Source organism: Halichondria panicea, chromosome 1 (genome assembly GCF_963675165.1).
Source record: "Halichondria panicea chromosome 1, odHalPani1.1, whole genome shotgun sequence".
NCBI lineage: Eukaryota > Metazoa > Porifera > Demospongiae > Suberitida > Halichondriidae > Halichondria > Halichondria panicea.
Window position 1 is genome coordinate 4,139,542 of NC_087377.1, and position 20,172 is coordinate 4,159,713.

At 40.6% G+C, this 20,172-nt stretch overlaps 2 protein-coding genes and 1 long non-coding RNA gene across 5 annotated transcripts in view; 1 reads left to right on the forward strand and 2 right to left on the reverse strand.

The window, feature by feature from the left end:
• LOC135337602 (uncharacterized) overlaps window positions 1–20,172 on the reverse strand; it is a 64,909-nt gene that overhangs the window by 25,824 nt on the left and 18,913 nt on the right. Inside the window, exons 4-5 of one of the 3 annotated variants that reach the window (XR_010395199.1) lie at window positions 97–2,647; window positions 10–37 (exon numbers count right to left, since the gene is read on the reverse strand). The exons of 1 other annotated variant lie outside the window; for it this stretch is intronic. This is a non-coding gene — a long non-coding RNA (uncharacterized LOC135337602). Of the gene's footprint in view, window positions 1–6; window positions 2,648–20,172 lie in introns of those variants that run through there. One more of the 3 variants, XR_010395198.1, reaches the window with a different exon arrangement.
• Window positions 3,630–13,093, forward strand: LOC135335786 (uncharacterized). The gene is made up of 9 exons (XM_064531359.1): window positions 3,630–3,996; window positions 7,585–8,076; window positions 8,141–8,437; window positions 8,578–8,652; window positions 8,699–8,809; window positions 9,048–9,182; window positions 9,238–9,399; window positions 9,638–9,709; window positions 11,348–13,093. Exons 1-9 carry the CDS (start codon window positions 3,658–3,660, stop codon window positions 11,363–11,365), a joined length of 1,701 nt encoding a protein of 566 aa, XP_064387429.1. The 5' UTR covers window positions 3,630–3,657; the 3' UTR covers window positions 11,366–13,093.
• LOC135336029 (uncharacterized) lies at window positions 13,388–15,317 on the reverse strand. Its single transcript, XM_064531799.1, has 2 exons — window positions 14,386–15,317; window positions 13,388–14,204 (listed from the first exon to the last, which is right to left on the reverse strand). The coding sequence occupies exons 1-2, from the start codon at window positions 15,134–15,136 to the stop codon at window positions 13,441–13,443; spliced, it is 1,515 nt and encodes a 504-aa protein (XP_064387869.1). The 5' UTR covers window positions 15,137–15,317; the 3' UTR covers window positions 13,388–13,440.

Consider the following 20,172-nt stretch of genomic DNA (forward strand, 5'->3'; position numbering starts at 1 on the left):
TAGAATCAGGGATGGTGCACAGGTGAGGGCAATGGGTCTACGTGAAGAACCGGTAAGAGCATTAAATTCTAGAGATATTTTCGAAGAGGAACACACCGAGCTGCCAGTAACGAAGCGCAGAAAAGTTCGCAATTCATCCAGTCCCATATTTCCTATAAATTGACGCAGATAACCTAAAACCCTATTCACATGTATTTTACACATAGTTATGTGGAAGGTCTTGCTAATTTGATATGCTATCATTATAATAGCTGTTTTATAACAATTCTGCCTTTATACACATGTATATATACCAACCAAAGCTCACATGCACAGTATTTTGATTTTATAGGACCTACTGAGTGTTCTACGTAATTATATAACCAGCGTGCTGTCCACAAACTGTTCTCTTGCAGATGATATAAGGGGTTGTATGGGATAAATATGTAAGAGTGTATGGATTGGTAAGTGTATAAAAACATGATAGTGACGATCAAAACGGATGCAGTTAAATTGCAAATGGGTTGTTTTCCACAATAATTATCAACAATTTGAACGAACACTGGACAGTCTTGATCAAGTTTCTAAAGGATGACGGCTGGCTTTTACCATCCACTCTTATCCAATTTGCTCTAATAGGAACAATTGTCGTGCAACAATATACATAACAAATTAAAAATTCCGATAATTAATAGTATCAAGGGCGTATAAAAGAAGAGAGGGCATGCAACTCCACTATCAGTACACGTAGCTAGCAGAGTTCAAACGTGGGCGGAGGAATGTGTGCATTTGCATGCAGTGCTAAAAATAGAAATGTCTATTTTTAGTATTTCATGCACAGTCATGCACATTTATCCGCCCACGTTTGAATTCTGCTCTTGGAGTTGCATGCCCTCTCTTCTTTTATACGCCCTTGATAGTATTACGTACATAAGTACATAACAGCCAGCTGTATAGGTATAGTCTTCACAGTCATGTAATAACAACTTACCTACAGCTTCTTTTTGCAACTCCGGGCCTATACTCAGTGAGGCTACTGAATCACCCGGGGAGTATACACATGCACACAGTTATTCTTGCCCGTTGGTATGTGGTTAGGTATATATGCAGTGGTTTATAACTGTGCTACATGCAGAACCTGCTTTTACATAGGAATGATATATACGTCATGTATAGGGAATCATATACATGCATGTATAGGGAATCATATATATACAGATCCCTGTGGTTAGGGATGTTGATGCATGCATGTATGTTTTTCACATGCTTTTCATGTATATATCACTTGTTTACATACGTAAAATCTATTTTCTTGCCATGGCCATACATGCAGCTGCAATTTAAAACTTCTTTGTCATTGCAGCATATAGAGCTTGAGTAACGCATTTAGAATGAGTTATATAGACTATATCGATGTTTAGAAAGGACCCTTTTCATCAGAGAGGCACCTTCAGGGGCATGCATGCATGATCTCTCTTGAGTAGCCAACATGTATATAGTCTAGATTAAGAATTCATTCTCAACTCTATAACTTATGTATATACTCTTTGTTCTCAGTATGCCTTTTTATTGCTGTCATATAGCAACTGGCAATAAAATCATTATTGACCAATCACTCGGTTTGTATGGATACACTGAATTCTACCCTCCGGTATCATGCACCTGGACTAACATCCAGACGCTCCTGCATGTCCAAAGTAATCCCCCATGATGGAACATATATATAGCACTGCAGTAGCTGGTGACGTTTAACAAGAGTCCAACTGTAATTGCTGAACGAGTTTGAACGTACGTTTGGCCTAATATATATAGCTATACACTGACCAAACCTATATACAAGAGCATGGTTACATTTACCCCACTTGATACCCCATGCATGCATGCAGGGAGTTGCAACTAACACTATACAAGGATATAAAAATAATATACTGTCACAAAAAGCACATGCGTGCATGTCTTAACTATATCATGCAGGCATGCATGCATGCATGTATACATTATATACATGCAGAGTATTTTACACCATAATTATATATAATTATAGCGGGTAAATTTGGCAATTTTCATTTGACGATGTTGCATGGAACAGCGCCCTATATAATATTATATGAACCTTGTGAGTTCGCATACACTCAATGCCTTTAATACTGCAAATCTTTGAGCATGCGCAATTAAAAAGGCTGCAGTAACACGCAGCGCGGGAACAAATATCTGGACAGCGATTTAGTAAATCAGGACACCGATTTAGTAAAGCGTGAGACCGGTACGTGAGACCGCTTTAATTATAGTAGTGGGACACTGATATAGTGAAATAGTGAAGTGCATGACGTGGATTAGACATGCAGTTTTTACACATGGTGTTTTGACACAAACGACACTCCATAGTATACTACGGCACGGCATTATTAACCACGTGGGATATACTGGGCATTGGCGATTTTTAATTTTTGGTGACCCTCATGCATGCACCTTCATTCGCCAAATCGACAATTACCCACTATAATTACCCACTATATACAGTATATATGTATACATGTGCACACTTACTCAATGATCAGTCTTGGTGCATGCATGCATCAGATAGTGCATTTTGGGGGCATCAGTATAGAGCTCACAAAAGGCTATTGAAGGGTTTTTGAGGTAAGCAACTTCATCTGAGTGTCGAGATCTGGGGAAAATAGATGGTCTGTGATTTCCAGCATGAGAAGGTAATTGCTCCAATGTGGGTTATCTTCAGGAACAAATTGGGCCACCATGCATGAAAGGAAACAGGCGGCTCAGTAACCATGCACGACTGCATGCTGAAGGTAAATGCAAATCAATACCTTTTCTTTTGTTTCAGCTACTGTGGAAAAACACTGACGACAAGGCGGTCTGTATATGCACTCGCTCCTTCCTTAAGCCTCCCATAAATGAACTAGCAGGATTATCATTGCATGCTAGCAACCATTGGTCAACCACTTCAGAGTGCCAAAAACTCTGAGGGGTTCACTCCCATGTATACCCACCACTTCTACTATACTGATTATCATTGACCCTGCATGCCCCACACTATTCCTACACTATTCGGAATTTCCAATATAATATTGACTGAGTCCTATACACTATTACTTTAATTCATCGTCCTAACACTATATATAATCTGCAGCTATAATAATTATTGCACGAGAACATAATTATAACATCAAATCTATATAAGGTATAGGGGTGGGCACATTATCATACTGGTATAATGATGGGCACACTTTCGACAGCACTGCCAAACATGATTCTACAGTTACTGTAGCACAGTGACATTCCGCACACATGCATGGTTGAGACGATTTTTGTAGATTCAATTGTAAGCATGTAGTGTAGTCACTCTGTGATGTTACATTATTTTTCATGGTTGAAATCACTGAAATGGGTTTGAGCATATAGCACTTTTTCAAAAGTATTGCAAAGCATAATTATATTGGGAACATTTCTGAACATAATAAATGATGGCCATTTCTGCAGCTTGCCAATTGTTGGAGTAGCCTGACCACAGCATGCATTCCTTCCTCACTAAATTGTAACACTTTTTGCTTCTGCTTGCTCTGTATCCCTCCTGCGGCTACGCCTCGAGGCATAATTGAGTCGAATTATGTCATAATTGTGAGCATGCGCAGTGGACTATTAGACCATGTGCCGGAGAAGATGATGGCAGAGCTAGAGATCGAGAAGACTTTCAGCCCTAATATCATTCCATCGCAGAAGAAAGTGCTAGTTTGCTTTGGAGAAAGAAAAAGGGAGGTGTCCTTTAGCAGTGAGGGAGGAAATGGAGAGTTATTGAAGCAAACACAGCTCGTGTTTCGAGATATAGATCAAAACAAAAATTTAGTGCTTCAACTGAAAAGCGAGGAGTGGGACGGACTGTTCTTAGACGTGACCGATAATGTGTCCGTCGCTGATAAATCCGTACTGAGAGCTGTTTTGCCAAATCAACCCACAGCCAGTGCATCTGCATCTGCATCTGGTAGTACGTTGAGAGAAGAGGTGAGTACACTCTTTGTTCTAATTACAGATCACTCCAATAGTAGAACCAACTGTTAGTTTTAATTCTTCTTTTGTTCTACTGTAAGACCTTGATTTAAGGTGACCCTCCAAATATGCGACACCCTCGAGCTTAGACAATTTTCTGACCTCTAAAAGTAGCGACAGGTGCGTTGACAATTATTTTTTAGTGTCGCGTCCTAAATAGAGGTAAATGTAGCCACACCTATATCCTCGATTCTAGGCCACTGGAAAATCAGTGTTTTAAGCGGCCTGAAATCGAGGCTAGTAGACTTACCTCCAATTACCTCTAAATATGCGACACCTGGACTTCAATATAATTTTCGACCTCCAAAAGAAGCGACCTCCTTCGAAAAAGTGTCACCTTAAATCGAGGTCTTACGGTATTCTAATATGAACCATTTAATATGACCATTTCCATTTCGTAATTATTTTATTGTGGTTCTTAGCTAATTAGTTAGCACAAACCTCAAAGTCTGCAAGCCAAGCTCATAAAGCTTTGCCACCTCCACCGAGGCATCAGCACCCCGCGGTGCTTACATTATTAACCCGAGGCCGAGCCGCGGCCACGGGTTATAGTAGTCTGTTGGTTTGTATGTTGGTTTGTTTGTCTGTGACATCTGAGTCTGCTCACCTGGCTGCCAAGGTACTGCGTTTACAGTATGGATAGCCTCCACACAACAAGTTATTAGTTTCAATAGTGGCAGATTTTGGTGTTGAAGCTTCGTTGTCGAATAAAAGCTAGCAAAAGCTAAGAAGCTTGAACTCAAGGGGTAGCTAGCTACATCCGAGTCTGCTCACCTGGCTGCCATAGCACTGCGTTTACAGCATGAATAGCCTCCACACAACAAGTTAACAGTGGCAGATCTTGATGTTAAAGCTTCGTTGTGAAGAAAAACTAGCAAAAGTTAAGAAGCTTGAACTCACGGGGTACGGTTAGCTCTAGCTACATGTGGCCTTTATTCGAGGCACTCTAATTACAGCCACGTGGAGCCTTATTTGGAAGAGACTACTCGGGGACTTCCTTTGCTGGCTCTACTGTGAGACTACTCCGGGTCCCACGCTGCATGTGTAAAACTCCAGGCAGCTGGGATCCTACTATACCGGTCCAGGACTCCCAGTGCATGTCAGGTGCCTTATTTGTAGCCTTCTTTGCTGACTAGACTCTGCTATGATCCTATAGTCCTGCTGCTCATAGCGCTCAAATCTGTATAGTTTAGGCTATATAGGTTTCTGTGTTCACAAGTTTTATTGCTCCTGCCTGCTCACTATACGGTTAAGTTGAGGCTCTGCTGGGAGTGAGTGGAGAACCTTGCCTGCTACATACTACTGCATTTATTGTAGAACAGTCTTCTGGTTTCTTATTATTGTCAACAGCCTAGCCGAGGGTTAGCACTTCAGTGCTCTAGTTTGTTTGTGATAGCCTATTCTACTCACCTGGATGCCATGGCGCTGCGTTTACAGCATGGATAGCCTTCACACAACAAGTTATTAGTTTTAATAGTGGAAGATTTTTATGTTAAAGCTTCGTTGTCAAATAAAAGCTAAGAAGCTTGCTTCTGAGTCTGCTTACCTGGATGTCATAACGGTGCGCGTTTACAGCATGGATAGCTTTCACACAACAAGTTGTTAGTTTCATCAAGAGTGCATAAGAAGAGAAGAGTATCGAACTACCGATACTGTGCACAAACACTGTGCACAAAGTAACATGACTCGCACGTGATGAAGTATTGTAAACTTACTAGTAATCTCCTAGTAAATGTTAACCGTGACGTTTTTAGGGGTGTGGTAAATTGAACAATATAATATGAGCTAGCTAGTTTCCCGTTTAGCGATCAGAGCTGCTCACTGCACACTGATAGGAGACGATCCCTTCACAAAAATCATCTAAATAGAGACAATAGTCAGTTGATTCTCTTCACTTGCACTCTTTACTCACTATTAACAAATTCTGTGCGTTGCGTAATTATGCGCAAACGTCATCAATTGCGCGTTGCTCACGTGCAATTGACCGGATGTCACGTTACTTTGTGCACAGTGTTTGTGCAGAGGTATTGGTAGTTCGATACTCTTCTCTTCTTATGCACTCTTGGTTTCATAGTGGCAGATCTTGATGTTAAAGCTTCCTTGTCGAATAAAAGCTAGCAAAAGCTAAGAACTAGAACAGCCACGTTGGACTAGCTACACGTGGCCTTTATTCGAGGTGCCATTTACAGCTGAAGTGATCCTTTACCAGGAACATTGGTAAATGGAGAGCTCGCCCTCGTCAAAATTCTGAGAATTCAGGACGGGAAACTAAGTTCTTTGTTGGAGTGGCCTAAAGTAGAAAGATAGAATTATGATTGTGGTTGTTTCTTCTTTCATGTTCCTTGCTTATCCTAGCCCCATGAGCCATTTCTAAGAAGCCTGCTATGACTCAGGCCTTTGCATCTATGTGCATGTCTCATAATCATGCACTACTAATCTCAGCTTGCCTCAATTTCTACTTTTCTCCTATTTACTTGCTGCTTAGCCAGCTACTTCCATGGCATCCTCATGCATACTACTACATTCTCTTTTCTGGTTTTTATATATTCATGTCAACAGCTAGCCGAGGGTTAGCACTTCAGTGCTCTAGTTATTATTATTATAGAGGTTCAAATGACCACACCCCTACAGTAGATACAATACCGGAAGTAAACAATTATGCTGCTGATATACTTCAATAGAACACTACTTCGGGTACATACATTTTTGATTTTTGGAAGAAGCTAGAGGCACGTACAAAGAGTTCTTTTGTCACACTGAGTACCTAGAATGCTTCTAATAATAGCTAAGACTGTGCAACTCATCGATGGTCTCAAGTGATATAAACATGTAGAATGTATGGTGTAGCTGTAGATAATTGGCTAAATAATAGTTATAGGCTGAGTCCAAGGTCTCTATGGGATTATGAGACCTGAAGGCCAGAGGCTGTAGTGTCCCGAGGGTGCTACTAAGGGCCTGATGTCTCATAATCCCATAGTGACCGTTGGACGAGGCCTATAACTGATTTAGAATAGCGCTAAGCTATTAACACAAAGGAGACTTTGCAACCAAGAGCTTCTACAGGCTTCTAGCAACGTTAAAGCTTCGTTCTCCGAGCTATGTCTAGTTTACATAACAAAAAAAAAATGAAGGCCGTTTCCGTCTCTTGAAATCATGCGTAGCAAAACTGCTAATAGAAAGTTGCTACTCTACTTAGTAGTTAGCTCTGTTAGAGCGCTAGCTATTGGTAGCTGCATGAGTGATCAAAAAGCTGCACTGCACAACACAATAACTTTTACTTTTGCAAGTAGTCGCACCTCTGTATTGATTTTACAGCATCATCGTTACTATGACTTCAACATAAATGCCATAGGCAAGTACATATAATGGACCTCCATAGAAGACCTCTGCTGAGGTGGGTCTCAAAGTGAAATAATGGACCTCTCAGTGACCAATCAGATTGCCGTATTTGTACAAGCATTTTCTAAGTAGGGTTATTTAATAGTATGGGACCAGGGCTTCAATTAAACAATCCTTTTACGACCATGTGTATTTTGTTTACAGTCTCGTAGTGTGACATCTAAAGCTGTGTCTGGCTTAAAGCGTATTTCGAAGACTAGTGGTGCCTGTGCGAAAGTGTTGGCAACTATTTTCCCTTCAACAAAAAGTGTTCCACCAAAAGACCTCAATGTTTTTGATCCCCTGGACGATTGTGTTGCTCAATCAGCGCAAAACAAAAAAAAGTCGACCAGAGTCAAATCAATATCTGTCAAAGTAATTCTTGTACCCGGGTGTTCCACGTTAGTTCTACCCAAGGGAAGGAAGAGACTGAAGTTAATAGCAGATAAACGCATTGAGGCTATCGAAATTAAGCGAAGTATGTCTCCTGCTGATGTTCAAAACAGAATCAAACGTGGATTCAAGCACCTTAACTTGCAAAATTGGGAATATTTAGTTGCTGATGCGGGGAAGCTGTCAGTATCCACAAACCAGGCCCCAGGAGGGGAGATAGTGGATAGACGAGGGGGGCTCTACATTAGGGAGAAGGAAGAAAAGGTAAATATTATACTGGTATCTGTTATGATAAGCAGTACATAAACTTCTCTTTTGTTCAACCCAGACTGCAACAGTAATCGCATCCACTTTCCAAGGAACATCGTCTAGTACTGCTTCCACTTCCCAGGGAACAGCATCAATCATTGCGTTCACTTCCCAAGGAACATCATCTAGTATTGCTTCCACTTCAGCATCAATCATTGCGTCCACTTCCCAAGGAACATCATCTAGTATTGCTTCCACTTCAGCATCAATCATTGCGTCCACTTCCCAAGGAACATCATCAAGAATTGCATCCACAACATCACCAAGCATTGCATCTGCTTCTTATTTACAGGAAATAAGCACACCGATACTCAAGGTATGGCTGGTCATACTAGTAGTAGGTGTCACACTGTGAAGTAAGTAGCTGGTAGTAGATTTTTATGTTGCGAGTTTGTTGACTGAATAATAGAGACTTTTTTATACGGATGTTGAATGATGTGTTTATTCTTCATAAAGGATGATGCGAGCTCCATTATGTCATCTGATGAAGAGTTGCCACCTGCCTTTCTGTCTAGAGTTGTTCCAGGAAAGGTAGTGTATAGAGAATTGAAATTATTTTGTTGATTTTTACATACAGGTTAATGAGAGTGTCGAACAAACAAGGATGATTGTTGCTGAGCAGGATCGTGTGTATGAAGAAGGGTTACGCATTGACCAGTCAAAAGAGCGAAAACGTCTTTGGACAGAGGTGACTAAAATACCTTAGACACTACTTGATAAGAACTGTACTTGTGAAAAGTGCCTCAGAGGAATGTTGTCATACAAAAAAAGCTTGTTTATTTGAAACAATGTCAAGCCTCAAGGGCGCATGCGCACGTAGTATCTAAACAGTTTTTGTCGATGCCCGGCACCCTCGCCCACAACAGTGTCTAACTGTTATTTAATTTGGCCAAATGAACAATTTTATGAACTTCTTTAACTTGTAGATGGTCCAGGCCAGTAAAATTTCTCTAAGAGAAAAACTGACCTCCACAAACCCGGATGATGGAAAACAGATTTACATGCGGCTACCCAATGGCGACAGAGTGGGTTCTACCTTTTCCAATGAAGCTTCTTGTCAGGTAACATATAGTGTTATTGGATAGTTTTTGTAGGCGTTGTCTTATTTTATTCTAGGTTCTCTACGAGTACGTTTTTGCAATGAGCGATTTGGAGGACCCGTATGGGATCTGTTGTATGTTTCCCCGATCAATTGTCACCACTGATCAGACAATCGCAGATGTCCAAGGAATCCTTATTGTTGATGAGAGGAATGGATACTTTGATCCTGTATCTTTGGTAAGCTCATGCTCTGCACAAACATACACACCCCCCCCCCCCAATGCCTACAAACTGTGTTTTAGTTGGCATTGAACACACACCAATTTGAAACTTGTATATAGACAAGTAACCTATACTTCTACTACTTACATTGTACCAGTGTACATGCATGCATGATTATTATTGGAAAAGAGACAATTGTTGTGAGTTCATGATGGTAATAGTTGAAGATGCTGGTTGTGTTATACGTACATAGGTTCACCGTAAGGGAGGTGTCTGCGTGCCGGATAAGTCTAATGGCCGGACAAGTCAGATGTGCTTTCTAAAGGTAAATCTGTATGATGTGACGATCAAAAGACATGATATATATCTTTGTACCAGGTCGTTTTTTCTTCTAATAGAACGCTAGGTTGAAAAGTAGGCCTGGGGAAGATCGTATCTGGGCGTGGTAAAACTACTATACGTGTGGTATTTACTCTGCTACAGTAATCTACAAAATTATTAATATCTCACGATGAAAGCAATTTAGCTAGCTCAGTGGTAGCTACTTGTATATAGTAGTTCCTAGTAAGTTTAGATGTCAAACAAGAAGGCCTGACTCTCAAAGCATCAAGTCCAAGCTGTCAAACTCCTGTGAGAAGGAAAATATGATGTGATTTGGCAAGTCTTTGTGCTACCAGCTGCTGCAAACAATGAACTTGGAAGCCAGCTCAGCCATAGACACATAACTAGATACATGTAGGATACTGTTACTTTCCTTGGCATTTTTCTGTATTTTCATTCACATTTTACGGCATGTTTTACAATACAGTTTACAATTTCTATAGACACGCCCAGATACAATCTATCCCATCTCCCTACCTAAAGAAAAATTGGCCTGGGAACGAGGCTAAGTGTGATATTATGTTATAGTTATACTAGGGATTTATGGCAGTAAACCACCGAGCACGAGGGCGTAGCCCCGAGGGCGAGGTGTGGTTTACGTTGCCATAAATCCCTAGCAACCATAGTATGAGTGTTATATATCCTATGTGATTGGCTAGCTATAATTGCGCATTTACTCCTCTATACCATGGTAACTCAAGTTAAAACTATCAGAAAGTAAAAAGAAAGCATTGTGGGAAAGCTTGCTCTGTCAATAGCTAGCTAGCTACAGGTACAAAATGCTTACCGTTCGACACCAGAGTTCTCCAGTTCCACGCTGTTAAAGAAATGCTGATCTAGCAAACACTTTGAGCCCTGCCCTGACTCCTCCTCCAAGATTAAAGCCTCACAAACAGCTAAAGCCACCCATACCCACAGAGCTGGAGCCAGACAGTGCGCGCGCAGAGTGGTGCCAAGGCTCCCACTTGCAAGCACTTGCACTAGCTCTAGCTTGAGAATACGAATGACCAGCTCTCTTATCAAGTGACAAGTGCCTCACTATCTTTGACAAACTATGACTAGTCACTAAGCTACAGTACAGCAAAGCAACCAAACATTGATATGGCTAGAAGTAGACAAAATTATCTACATGATCTTGTACCAAACATGTCTGGGGAAATATCAGAGGGAATTATCATAGTTAACCCCCAGTCATATCCTAGCAACTACATGAAAACAGGATATATAGTGATATTTGTATTTGATATTTATATTTGAACATGGTGATAGAACTTTGATGTGGAATTTTCAGCCATAGTCCTGCAACTTTGTTTACCGTGATAGAGGAGTTTGACAGGGTCAATAGGTCAAGGATTATTGCAGCAGAAAATTATTCCTACAATTTTTGGTCACAACATTTCTTACCTTCCCTTCCAGCTTGTAACTCAGGAGAACACTACATTTTCCGCTGCTTACAGTTGTAAAACATTAGGGGGCGAAATTGTATTTAGTGACCTTTTGACCCTGTTGAACCTCCCTCTTTATCCCCCTACCCATGCATACTTGATTGTTTGATATTATGTGTCTGTTTCTATCTGTTTAGCCAATGACACTCGAATGACCTTTGTGAACTCCCAACAATTCTACCTTGGACCATATCATTCTGTGAAACGTGGCGATGTATTTAAGGATGTCATTTCTCTGTACCAAAACCAAGCGAATAAACTGTTGAAAGAATATCCAATGCGTATTTGCTTTGAGGGGGAGAAAGGCATAGATGAAGGTGGAGTGTCGAGGGACATGTATTCAGCATTTTATGAATCTGCCTATGAGCGTCTCTTTGATGGTAGCTCACTCTTGTGTCCTGTAGTCCACCCTGAAATGGATAAAGCGTGTCTCTCCACCTTTGGTCTTGTACTTTCACATTCGTACATAATGTCAGGAATTCTTCCGATTCGGATTGCCTTCCCTTGTTTAGTTCAATCTCTGCTAGAAACTTCCGTCTCATTAAGTGATACTGTTCTTTTGGAGTCATTCATCGATAGTGTAAGTATTCACGAGGCAGGTATTCTTAAGGAAGCTATGGCTGTGGTTGGACAGCAAGTTCCTGTGTTTTCTTCTGAAATCAAATGCGAATTAATATCACTGTTCAGTCGATACAATAGCAGACAAGTGCCTACCCCAAATAGTTTAAAGCAGATGGTGGTAAACTTGGCTAGGTACGAGTTTGTTTCAAAGCCTGCTGCTGCTTTGTCTCTTATCCATTGCGGAGTGCCTGAGCAACACCAAGTGTTCTGGGATAACATGATGGTTGATGGTCTTCGAATGCTTTACTGGGCACTGAGTGTGTCTTCTGCCATGGTGTTGAAGATGCTCGAGGAAGCTGAAGGTGGTGATCAATCCCAAGATAGGGTTTTAGGTTATCTGCGTCAATTTATAGGAAATATGGGACTGGATGAATTGCGAACTTTTCTGCGCTTCGTTACTGGCAGCTCGGTGTGTTCCTCCTCAAAAAATATCTCTAGAATTTAACGCTCTTACCGGTTCTTCACGTAGACCCATTGCCCTCACCTGTGCACCATCCCTGATTCTATCCTCAACATACCCTTCATACCAAGTGTTTGTTTCTGAGTTCCGAGCTTGTTTGTCAAGCGAGTACTTATGGAGAATGGACAGCTATTGACGTTTGCAATATTGATAACACTGCATGCATGTCTGTCAATGTTTTTTGGCCATAATTATTACCTTTATGACGATGTTATATTATTGATAACACTGCATGCATGTCTGTCAATGTTTTTTGGCCATAATTATTACCTTTATGACGATGTTATTGTATTGTAAAGCATTCATCGCTGTGATTTTTGTATTACTGAGTGATGTAGGTATATAGGTCCAATAAAAAGCATGCAAGCTTTGGTCCCAGGAGAATTGTTATATATAACACCTATAACTTATGAATGCAAAATTAGCAAGACCTTCTATACATGCATGCAAGTAGTACATGCATGTGCTTGCATTTGTCACAGTGAAGATATAATTATATAGTTATCTGCATGAGCTTATGATTATCATGTTGCAAGCATGCATGTAATAATTATGATTGTTCCACAAATGTTCCACGTTCAAATGCTATATGAATCAGTAGGTTGTACATAGGATTGTAGCAATTTTTCACATTGCAAATGTTTTTCTATCCGGATTCAGGTATAATTGAAGACGGTGCCACAAGCCAATGAGAAATTTGACTCAGACTAACAAACAGCATCTGTAAAACTATATGACAATATCTACCAAGTGTATATACAGTGGCTACGTACTTGCAACCTATTCCAGTATAATAATAATATACGTCCTAACATTGTGTATTGGCAGTACTACTATAATATTAGTCATACTCTTTATAGTGTGTCTATATAATTATGTGTACCTGCATCTGACAGACATTCATTAACATAAATGATAAAAATTATATACAGTGGAACCCCTCTTAACGGCCAACTGCGACATACCGGCCAGACACCCAGGTCCCAAAAGTTTGCATACAAAACAACCCCTTAACAACGGCCAAAACTTTTTGTTCTCCAATTAAAGGTGTCCGTTATAGAGGGGTTCCATGCACTGTACCATCATTCAACTTGGATATAAATTTGTAATTATTACTGGCATTACGCACTGCACATTCATTAACAAATCTCAGTTAATCAAAGTACGTAAAAAAGTAAGTGTTTCAACATACAGTTCTATCCCAAAATTATCGCTGTCTGCCAGAGGATTTACTCTTTCCTTCAACAAAGCCATATTCTCATCAGACAATGCAAGACCAATTGGGGGTATACGAACTGTGTAATCGTCATCACCCGTACTGATTTCTTCGTCTACACCATACATTTCATCAATATGTTCGAAAAAGTCTAGGGCTTGAAGTCCTCTTCTCTGCATTTGAAGTGCTCCCCGCACAAATAATTGATGTGGTGTTAGATTGTGTTCCGTTCGAACCCCATGACAGTTCCAACCCTCCATAAATACTTTCAGTGACTGGTTGATACGTGGAAGATAGACGTACTGTAAACAATACCGATGAAACATGTTATCAGGATCCAAGTAACCATGTTGCTCTAGGTAATAGAATAACTTGTAAAATATCACTGTTACGCAACGATGCATATCGCGCCAGAGGCGCTCAATCCGCTGGTTGTGCACGGAACTGCCAGTTATCATGCTGTTGCGGTCATATCCTCTACTCTCTAGCATATGTGCTGCTACACGATAATTTTCACCACCGTAGTCAGATCGCATTCTTGACGGTAGTCCAAACCGTTGGACAGCTGAAAGGAAGAGATTATAAACTGTTTCGGCAGTGTTATTATTGCTACAGCGAAGAAACACGACGAGTCTGCTATATCCGTCAATAGCCCCGTGCGTTACCATGCCCCATCTCACAAGCTTGTGGTGGCCATCTGTACGAATACAAGATATGATTAGTATGCATGTATTGTATACACAAGTCTTGCTACTACTATAATAATAAGGCTCCAACCTATATACATGCATGTACACACATCTGGGCTCCTTTATCTAAAACTTAATTGACACACATTAACCATAAACCTGGTCACACAACACCTATATATGAATTACCCATGTGCCATAGAGAGTTGGGCGAGGGAACAGAGTAAGGGCGCCGAGCAGTGAGGATTCCTCTCCATCTCAGAGCTGCATTCAGGGGATCGGTTGCGTGGATAGCATTACGCACCCTTTGTCTAGTGACAGCATATCCCAATGACCGTAGTCGCCCAATCACCAGTGTCTCTCCCATATTTGGCATTTCTCGACGCACCTGTTGGAGCTTTGTACGTAGATCACTGTCACTTATACTTCTTGCAGCACTATGAACATCTAGAATGCCGAACTCCCCTCTTCTTCTATAGATAGTCATTCGAGAGACACCCAATAGTTTACTAATCTCAGTCCAAGTGAAATTTAAACTACATAGGTATTCCAACTGGTCTTGACAAATAAATAGCTGGGGACGGCCACGTCCTACTCTCCTAGCAACCTGGGGAACTTGGTAGCCTCCGTCTGTGTGTGCATCCAACTCATCAAGTCGAGTGTACCACATTGTCTTGAGCAACACACAACTGTCCATTATTTCCTTCAATGCCGTGCAAACTTCAATCGTCTCATCATCGCCATCATCTTCAATTTGTACACAAAGGGAAGATAGAGCATGTATACAAACCTCAAACCTCTCAATAACGAACTGGGCATAACTAGTAGACTGAGTATAATCGATTTCTCTATCTACCGTAGTAAGGAAAGTCTCCATTTCTTGGAGAAATGTTTCCCATCCCCACACTCGATCTCCAGCTCCAGCTCTTTGATCAACCATTTTAATTAATGAACACCCAGTCACCTTTTGACCTTGAGCCTCGCACTCGATTACAGCACGTCTTGTAACGTTACAGCACGTCTTGTAACGATTACAGCACGTCTTGCATGCATGACGTTTTCCCTTACTTTATGACGTCCTATAGCGCTATTTATTTTTGTTACACTTGGCGTGCCATAGGGTAGAGCCTATGCAGTACCCATAAATTGGTGTAATAATTATTACACCCCACTTCTAACAGTGAAGTAATATGTAAGTACTGTAAATAAGACTATAAGAGCAAATAGTATGGGAGCTGTTAGCTTCTTGCGTTATGCAAAATTATTAACATAACATTTGGAGAACTGTAGGAAAGGGGAAAGTTAAATGAGCCAAAATTTCTTAACGGGATGATTAATGTGTTCTTCAGTAACCAGGTTAAATGTGAGATGAATAAGAATCAGTCTTGGGAGACTATGTTTTCATTTTAAAAGTAAGATACAATTACGTGGTCAATCCCAACGTATTTATGTTGTTATTGTAAGACTGTAACATTTTGTGTCGCAGGATCGCTACTGGATTACATAAAGCAAAATGATTTGGAAAAAACGTGAAAGTACCTGCATTTTGTGTCTTCAATCACTGTTGTGTCCACCCACCTTCGTGAGCTTGGACACGGGGAGCTAGCTGACAACAATTTTATTATTAGTGGCTTCACCTGTGACAGCTTTGTATTCTTTGTAACGGTTTTTCTTTGAGTTACGACAAACCCCAATTACTCACAGATGTAGAGTATTGAGAGAGCAAACATCGAAAAAGTTCACTCTTATTAGATTGAGAATATATATGCCAGTTGTTTCTGTTTAAATGAAAATTAGCGCAGACTTAGAAGGGTGTTCACATGGTACATTAAACCAAGGAAAAATTACGAGACTCATGTGAATACAAATCATTGCAAGCAGTGCTCTTGTTCACTAGGTTTATGCTTATAATTATGACTAACAGCTAGTGACACATCAAGTTCTACAGCATCATGACGTGGCAGGGCACATTCCATTACAGTGTCCCAGTATTTGAGGAGATAACAGAAGATCCACAAAAATGTGTTGATAACTGTGTATTAAAGTGAAGACAGCATGCCATTGCTAAGAAGCTCCACAGCATATTGCTCAAAGAGTGATACGTATATCCATTTTTATATACATTGATCCTGAATCTTCATTGATCCAAGTTCTCAACTGATCCTCTCACCTATAGCTGTTAATTGTTAGTGATGGCTGGGCGAGATGTCCATTGTGTCTATGCTAGTGACACATCAAGTCCTCCTACACCATCATGACGTGGCAGACTACATACAAACTACGCAGAATACGACCGGCTACACAATCGCGAAGATTTAGTTATTAGATGGCAGACATGGTATATTCGTTGATCTTAGACAAAAATAATTATGGTTGTGTCAGTGCTTCAGTACATGAAGCGCCGGCAACCAAACGGCAAACTGTACTGTCTCCCCTGCTACATGCAGGCGGTGGGAAGTGTTACCGTATATGTGTTTCAGGGTCACGCAACTTGCAGTTTACTCAAACCCTGTTTAGAAGACCTTAAGCAAATCAAAGAATTGTTTGAGGATGGTGTATTGTCACAAGAATTTATGGAACAAAAAACATACTATGACATCGTGGCATGCGTACAAGTGGGTGTTGTATGCCTTACACGATATGTGGACACGTACACAACTAGGCGTGGTTTTGTATCCCGTTGCTATGGGCATTGCTATGGGCATGCAATATGCACAATTATTGTGCATGCCTCGGTAGTTAATAATATTATAAGATGAAGTGTCTAAGGACCAACAGGTACTAATTACTTGTGACTATTACTTTTGTCCAAGAAAGGACTTGATTTCTCTGAAATTTACGAGCATTGCTTCTAGCAAGTATTCACGAGAAAGATTCCAAAAAAACAGAGAGGCAGGGGCTGTGGTGCAGGTGCAGGAGGTAGGAGTGTCTACGTAAGTATTGAAGTTTTATATTAATTAATAGTGTTGTTTAAACTTTCCATAATTTCCTCCATCTGCAGATATTCAATGTACCAGTGACTATCAATCACTGCCAATCCTATGTAAAACCTACTGTCACCAGCTTACTTTCCACTTTGCGTATGCGCATGTCATTGCTAAGAAACTACACAGCATATGGCTCCAAGAGTGATATATGTATATATCCAGGAGTCCTATCCTGTTCAAGATGAAGCACTTTATAGCAGTGTGTCTGGTCCTCTCCGCTATACTGTCATGCATGGATACACATTTATAGCTGTGTCAGTCCATGTGCTTTGTCTCTACTGTTAATGCGTTTTCTCTGAACGTTAACTGTCAATGGGGGGGAGATGCCATTGCTGAGACCACCATACTGAGATTTGGTGAGCAGCTACTAGTATACATGTAGCCATGGCAACTATTGTCTGATAGACAAGTACACACAATACATGTATTCGCTAGCTGTCCTACTGTGTGTGCTAGCCAACAAAGCTGACAAAGGAAGTTGAAAAGGAAGCAAAGCTTGCAATGTAGATAAAAAACTATCTGTCTGGAATGGCCGTACGGATAGTTCCCATTGTCATTGTCACATAATAATGTCTCTTTTTGCTGCAGATCTGTGGTTCAAGTGGGAGTAAGAACCTCTACTCAGAGGTAACCTAAAAAGTTGCCAGAACATTGGCTCAGAAGAAATACACAACTGACAATCGTAAATATATGGCGCCGCACATTTTGTAGCCACAGGAGCGAAAGGGTCTCTGTGCAATGTGCATGTGGCTCTCCCTGCATGTCCGTAGTTCAGTTACCATGCATGTGTGATGATCCATAATTATGCACACAGCTAGCTACTGTTGTACGAATATATAATTATGCTTTGTATATAATATTTATGGGCAGTCCCATTACAGTGCTCAATGAAACTGGAAAGTCGAGATGTGCTCTCTCACTCGATCATATTATATAGGGCCACTGTATCGTCCTATGCAAATTTTATAGAAAGATCAGCAAAATCCACACTTCCATATGTGATCGACTATCCATTCCTGAAGGAATGTCTAAGTAGAGCAAAACAACTCCTCTATAGACCAGCAGGAGACATATACAATGGTGCAAGGGATCTCGTGTTCCTATATAACAGCACCCTACGTCACTACCAACTTTAATGTGGGCAGTGATGAGAGGTAAGAGACGATACAATTGCTTAGATCAATAGGCACATCAGGAGCTTCATTCTGTAGCAAGAGACAGTGTTCCTCGCAAAACCCCTTATTGCGAATTGGAGAGTTTGTACATGCAGTCACACAAAAAAAGTTCGCCCAAGAAGGAGATGGAAAGGATGAAAAGAGCATTGAATTATTATTTGAGATGAGCCTGCATGGCTGCAATGTGCATGTGGCTCTCCCTGCATGTCCGTAGTTCAGTGTACGAATATATAATTATGCTTTGAAGCCGACTTTCTTTAAAATAAATATCAACGTGTATCACATGACAACAAGGCGAGGTTGCTGACTTCAATCTTGACTGACTGCCCTTGCTATAATATTTGTATAATATTATATTGTCTACCAGTGTCTAGTGTCATTGAAAAAGTGCAGGCAGTGACAAGGACAGTGAAATTATATTGTATAATATAATATAAAATATAATATTTATGGGCAGTCCCATTACAGTGCTCAATGAAACTGGAAAGTCGAGATGTGCTCTCTCCCTCGATCATATTATATAGGGCCACTGTATCGTCCTATGTAAATTTTATAGAAAGATCAGCAAAATCTACACTTCCGTATGTGATCGACTATCCATTCCTGAAGGAATGTCCAAGTAGAGCAAAGCAACTCCTCTAGACCTGCAGGAGACATAATTATACAATGGTGCTAAAGTCAGCAAGAGATCTCGTGTTCCTATATATCAGCACCCTACGTCACTACCAACTTTAATGTGGGCAAGAATAAAAATCAAAACAGCTATTTATAAAAAATAATCGGGTGCTTATTGTTATTGGCCACCCGCACCTCCCCCACGTCGTCCCGAGGAAGGCAAAGAAAGAATAGTTAATATCTACCATGGACAAGTGAACTTTTAGAATGATAGATGAACAGTGTATTTATTGTTATTGTCTTTAAATTTATAACATTTCAAAAGTCTGTGGAGAACCACTGGGACTCCCTCCACAGTCCACAGTGTGGAAGAATTTACGAAGGCAAAGCAACTTGCAGAGCTCTTGTAAAACTAATCCAGATTACCAAAAACATTGGAATCGAGGTTCGCGAAACATGTTTATACCCTCGAAATAATTATGACCCACTATACACAGTATACAGTACATGCATGTGTGTATAGTGTGACTGCAGCTGTTAGTTGGCATGCATAGCAGGGATATGCCCACACTGGTACGTGGTGGTGGTGGTTGGTACTGACCACCTTTAGACAAAAACTCATATGGTAAAAGAGGCAAATTTTGTGTGATGATCATTGATCTGAAATAGCCAGCACTTAGGAAAGTTGTAGTAAGTGTGTGGTGTTGCACGTATATATCATACTTTTGCCATCGATTCTACTCCTTCTTTGCAGCCTCCACTCGCCTAATATGGATGCCCCACCCTATCCCTATGATATAGCCATCTCAGTGTTGGGCTCCATTGCTGTGGTGATCATCATCGTTATTGTAGTGTTAATACTATATCTTCTCTTCGATCACTACTTTGTGTGCCACCGCCGCTCCTCCATGGCCGGTAAAATATTCATACTATAATTTATTATTCGTAATACCATAATTATAGCGCGAAATTTTCAAAGCACAATAAATTTTATTTCAAAGCACTTAAATTTATAACATTTCAAAAGCCTGGAAACGTCTGTGGAGAACCACTGGGACTCCCTCCACAGTGTGGAAGAATTTACGCAGGCAAAGTAAACCTGAGGCTGCAACTTGCAGAGCTCTTGTAAAACTAATCCAGATTACCAAAAACATTGGGATCGAGGTAAAACTGAAGCATATGGATTGCATATGAGTGCT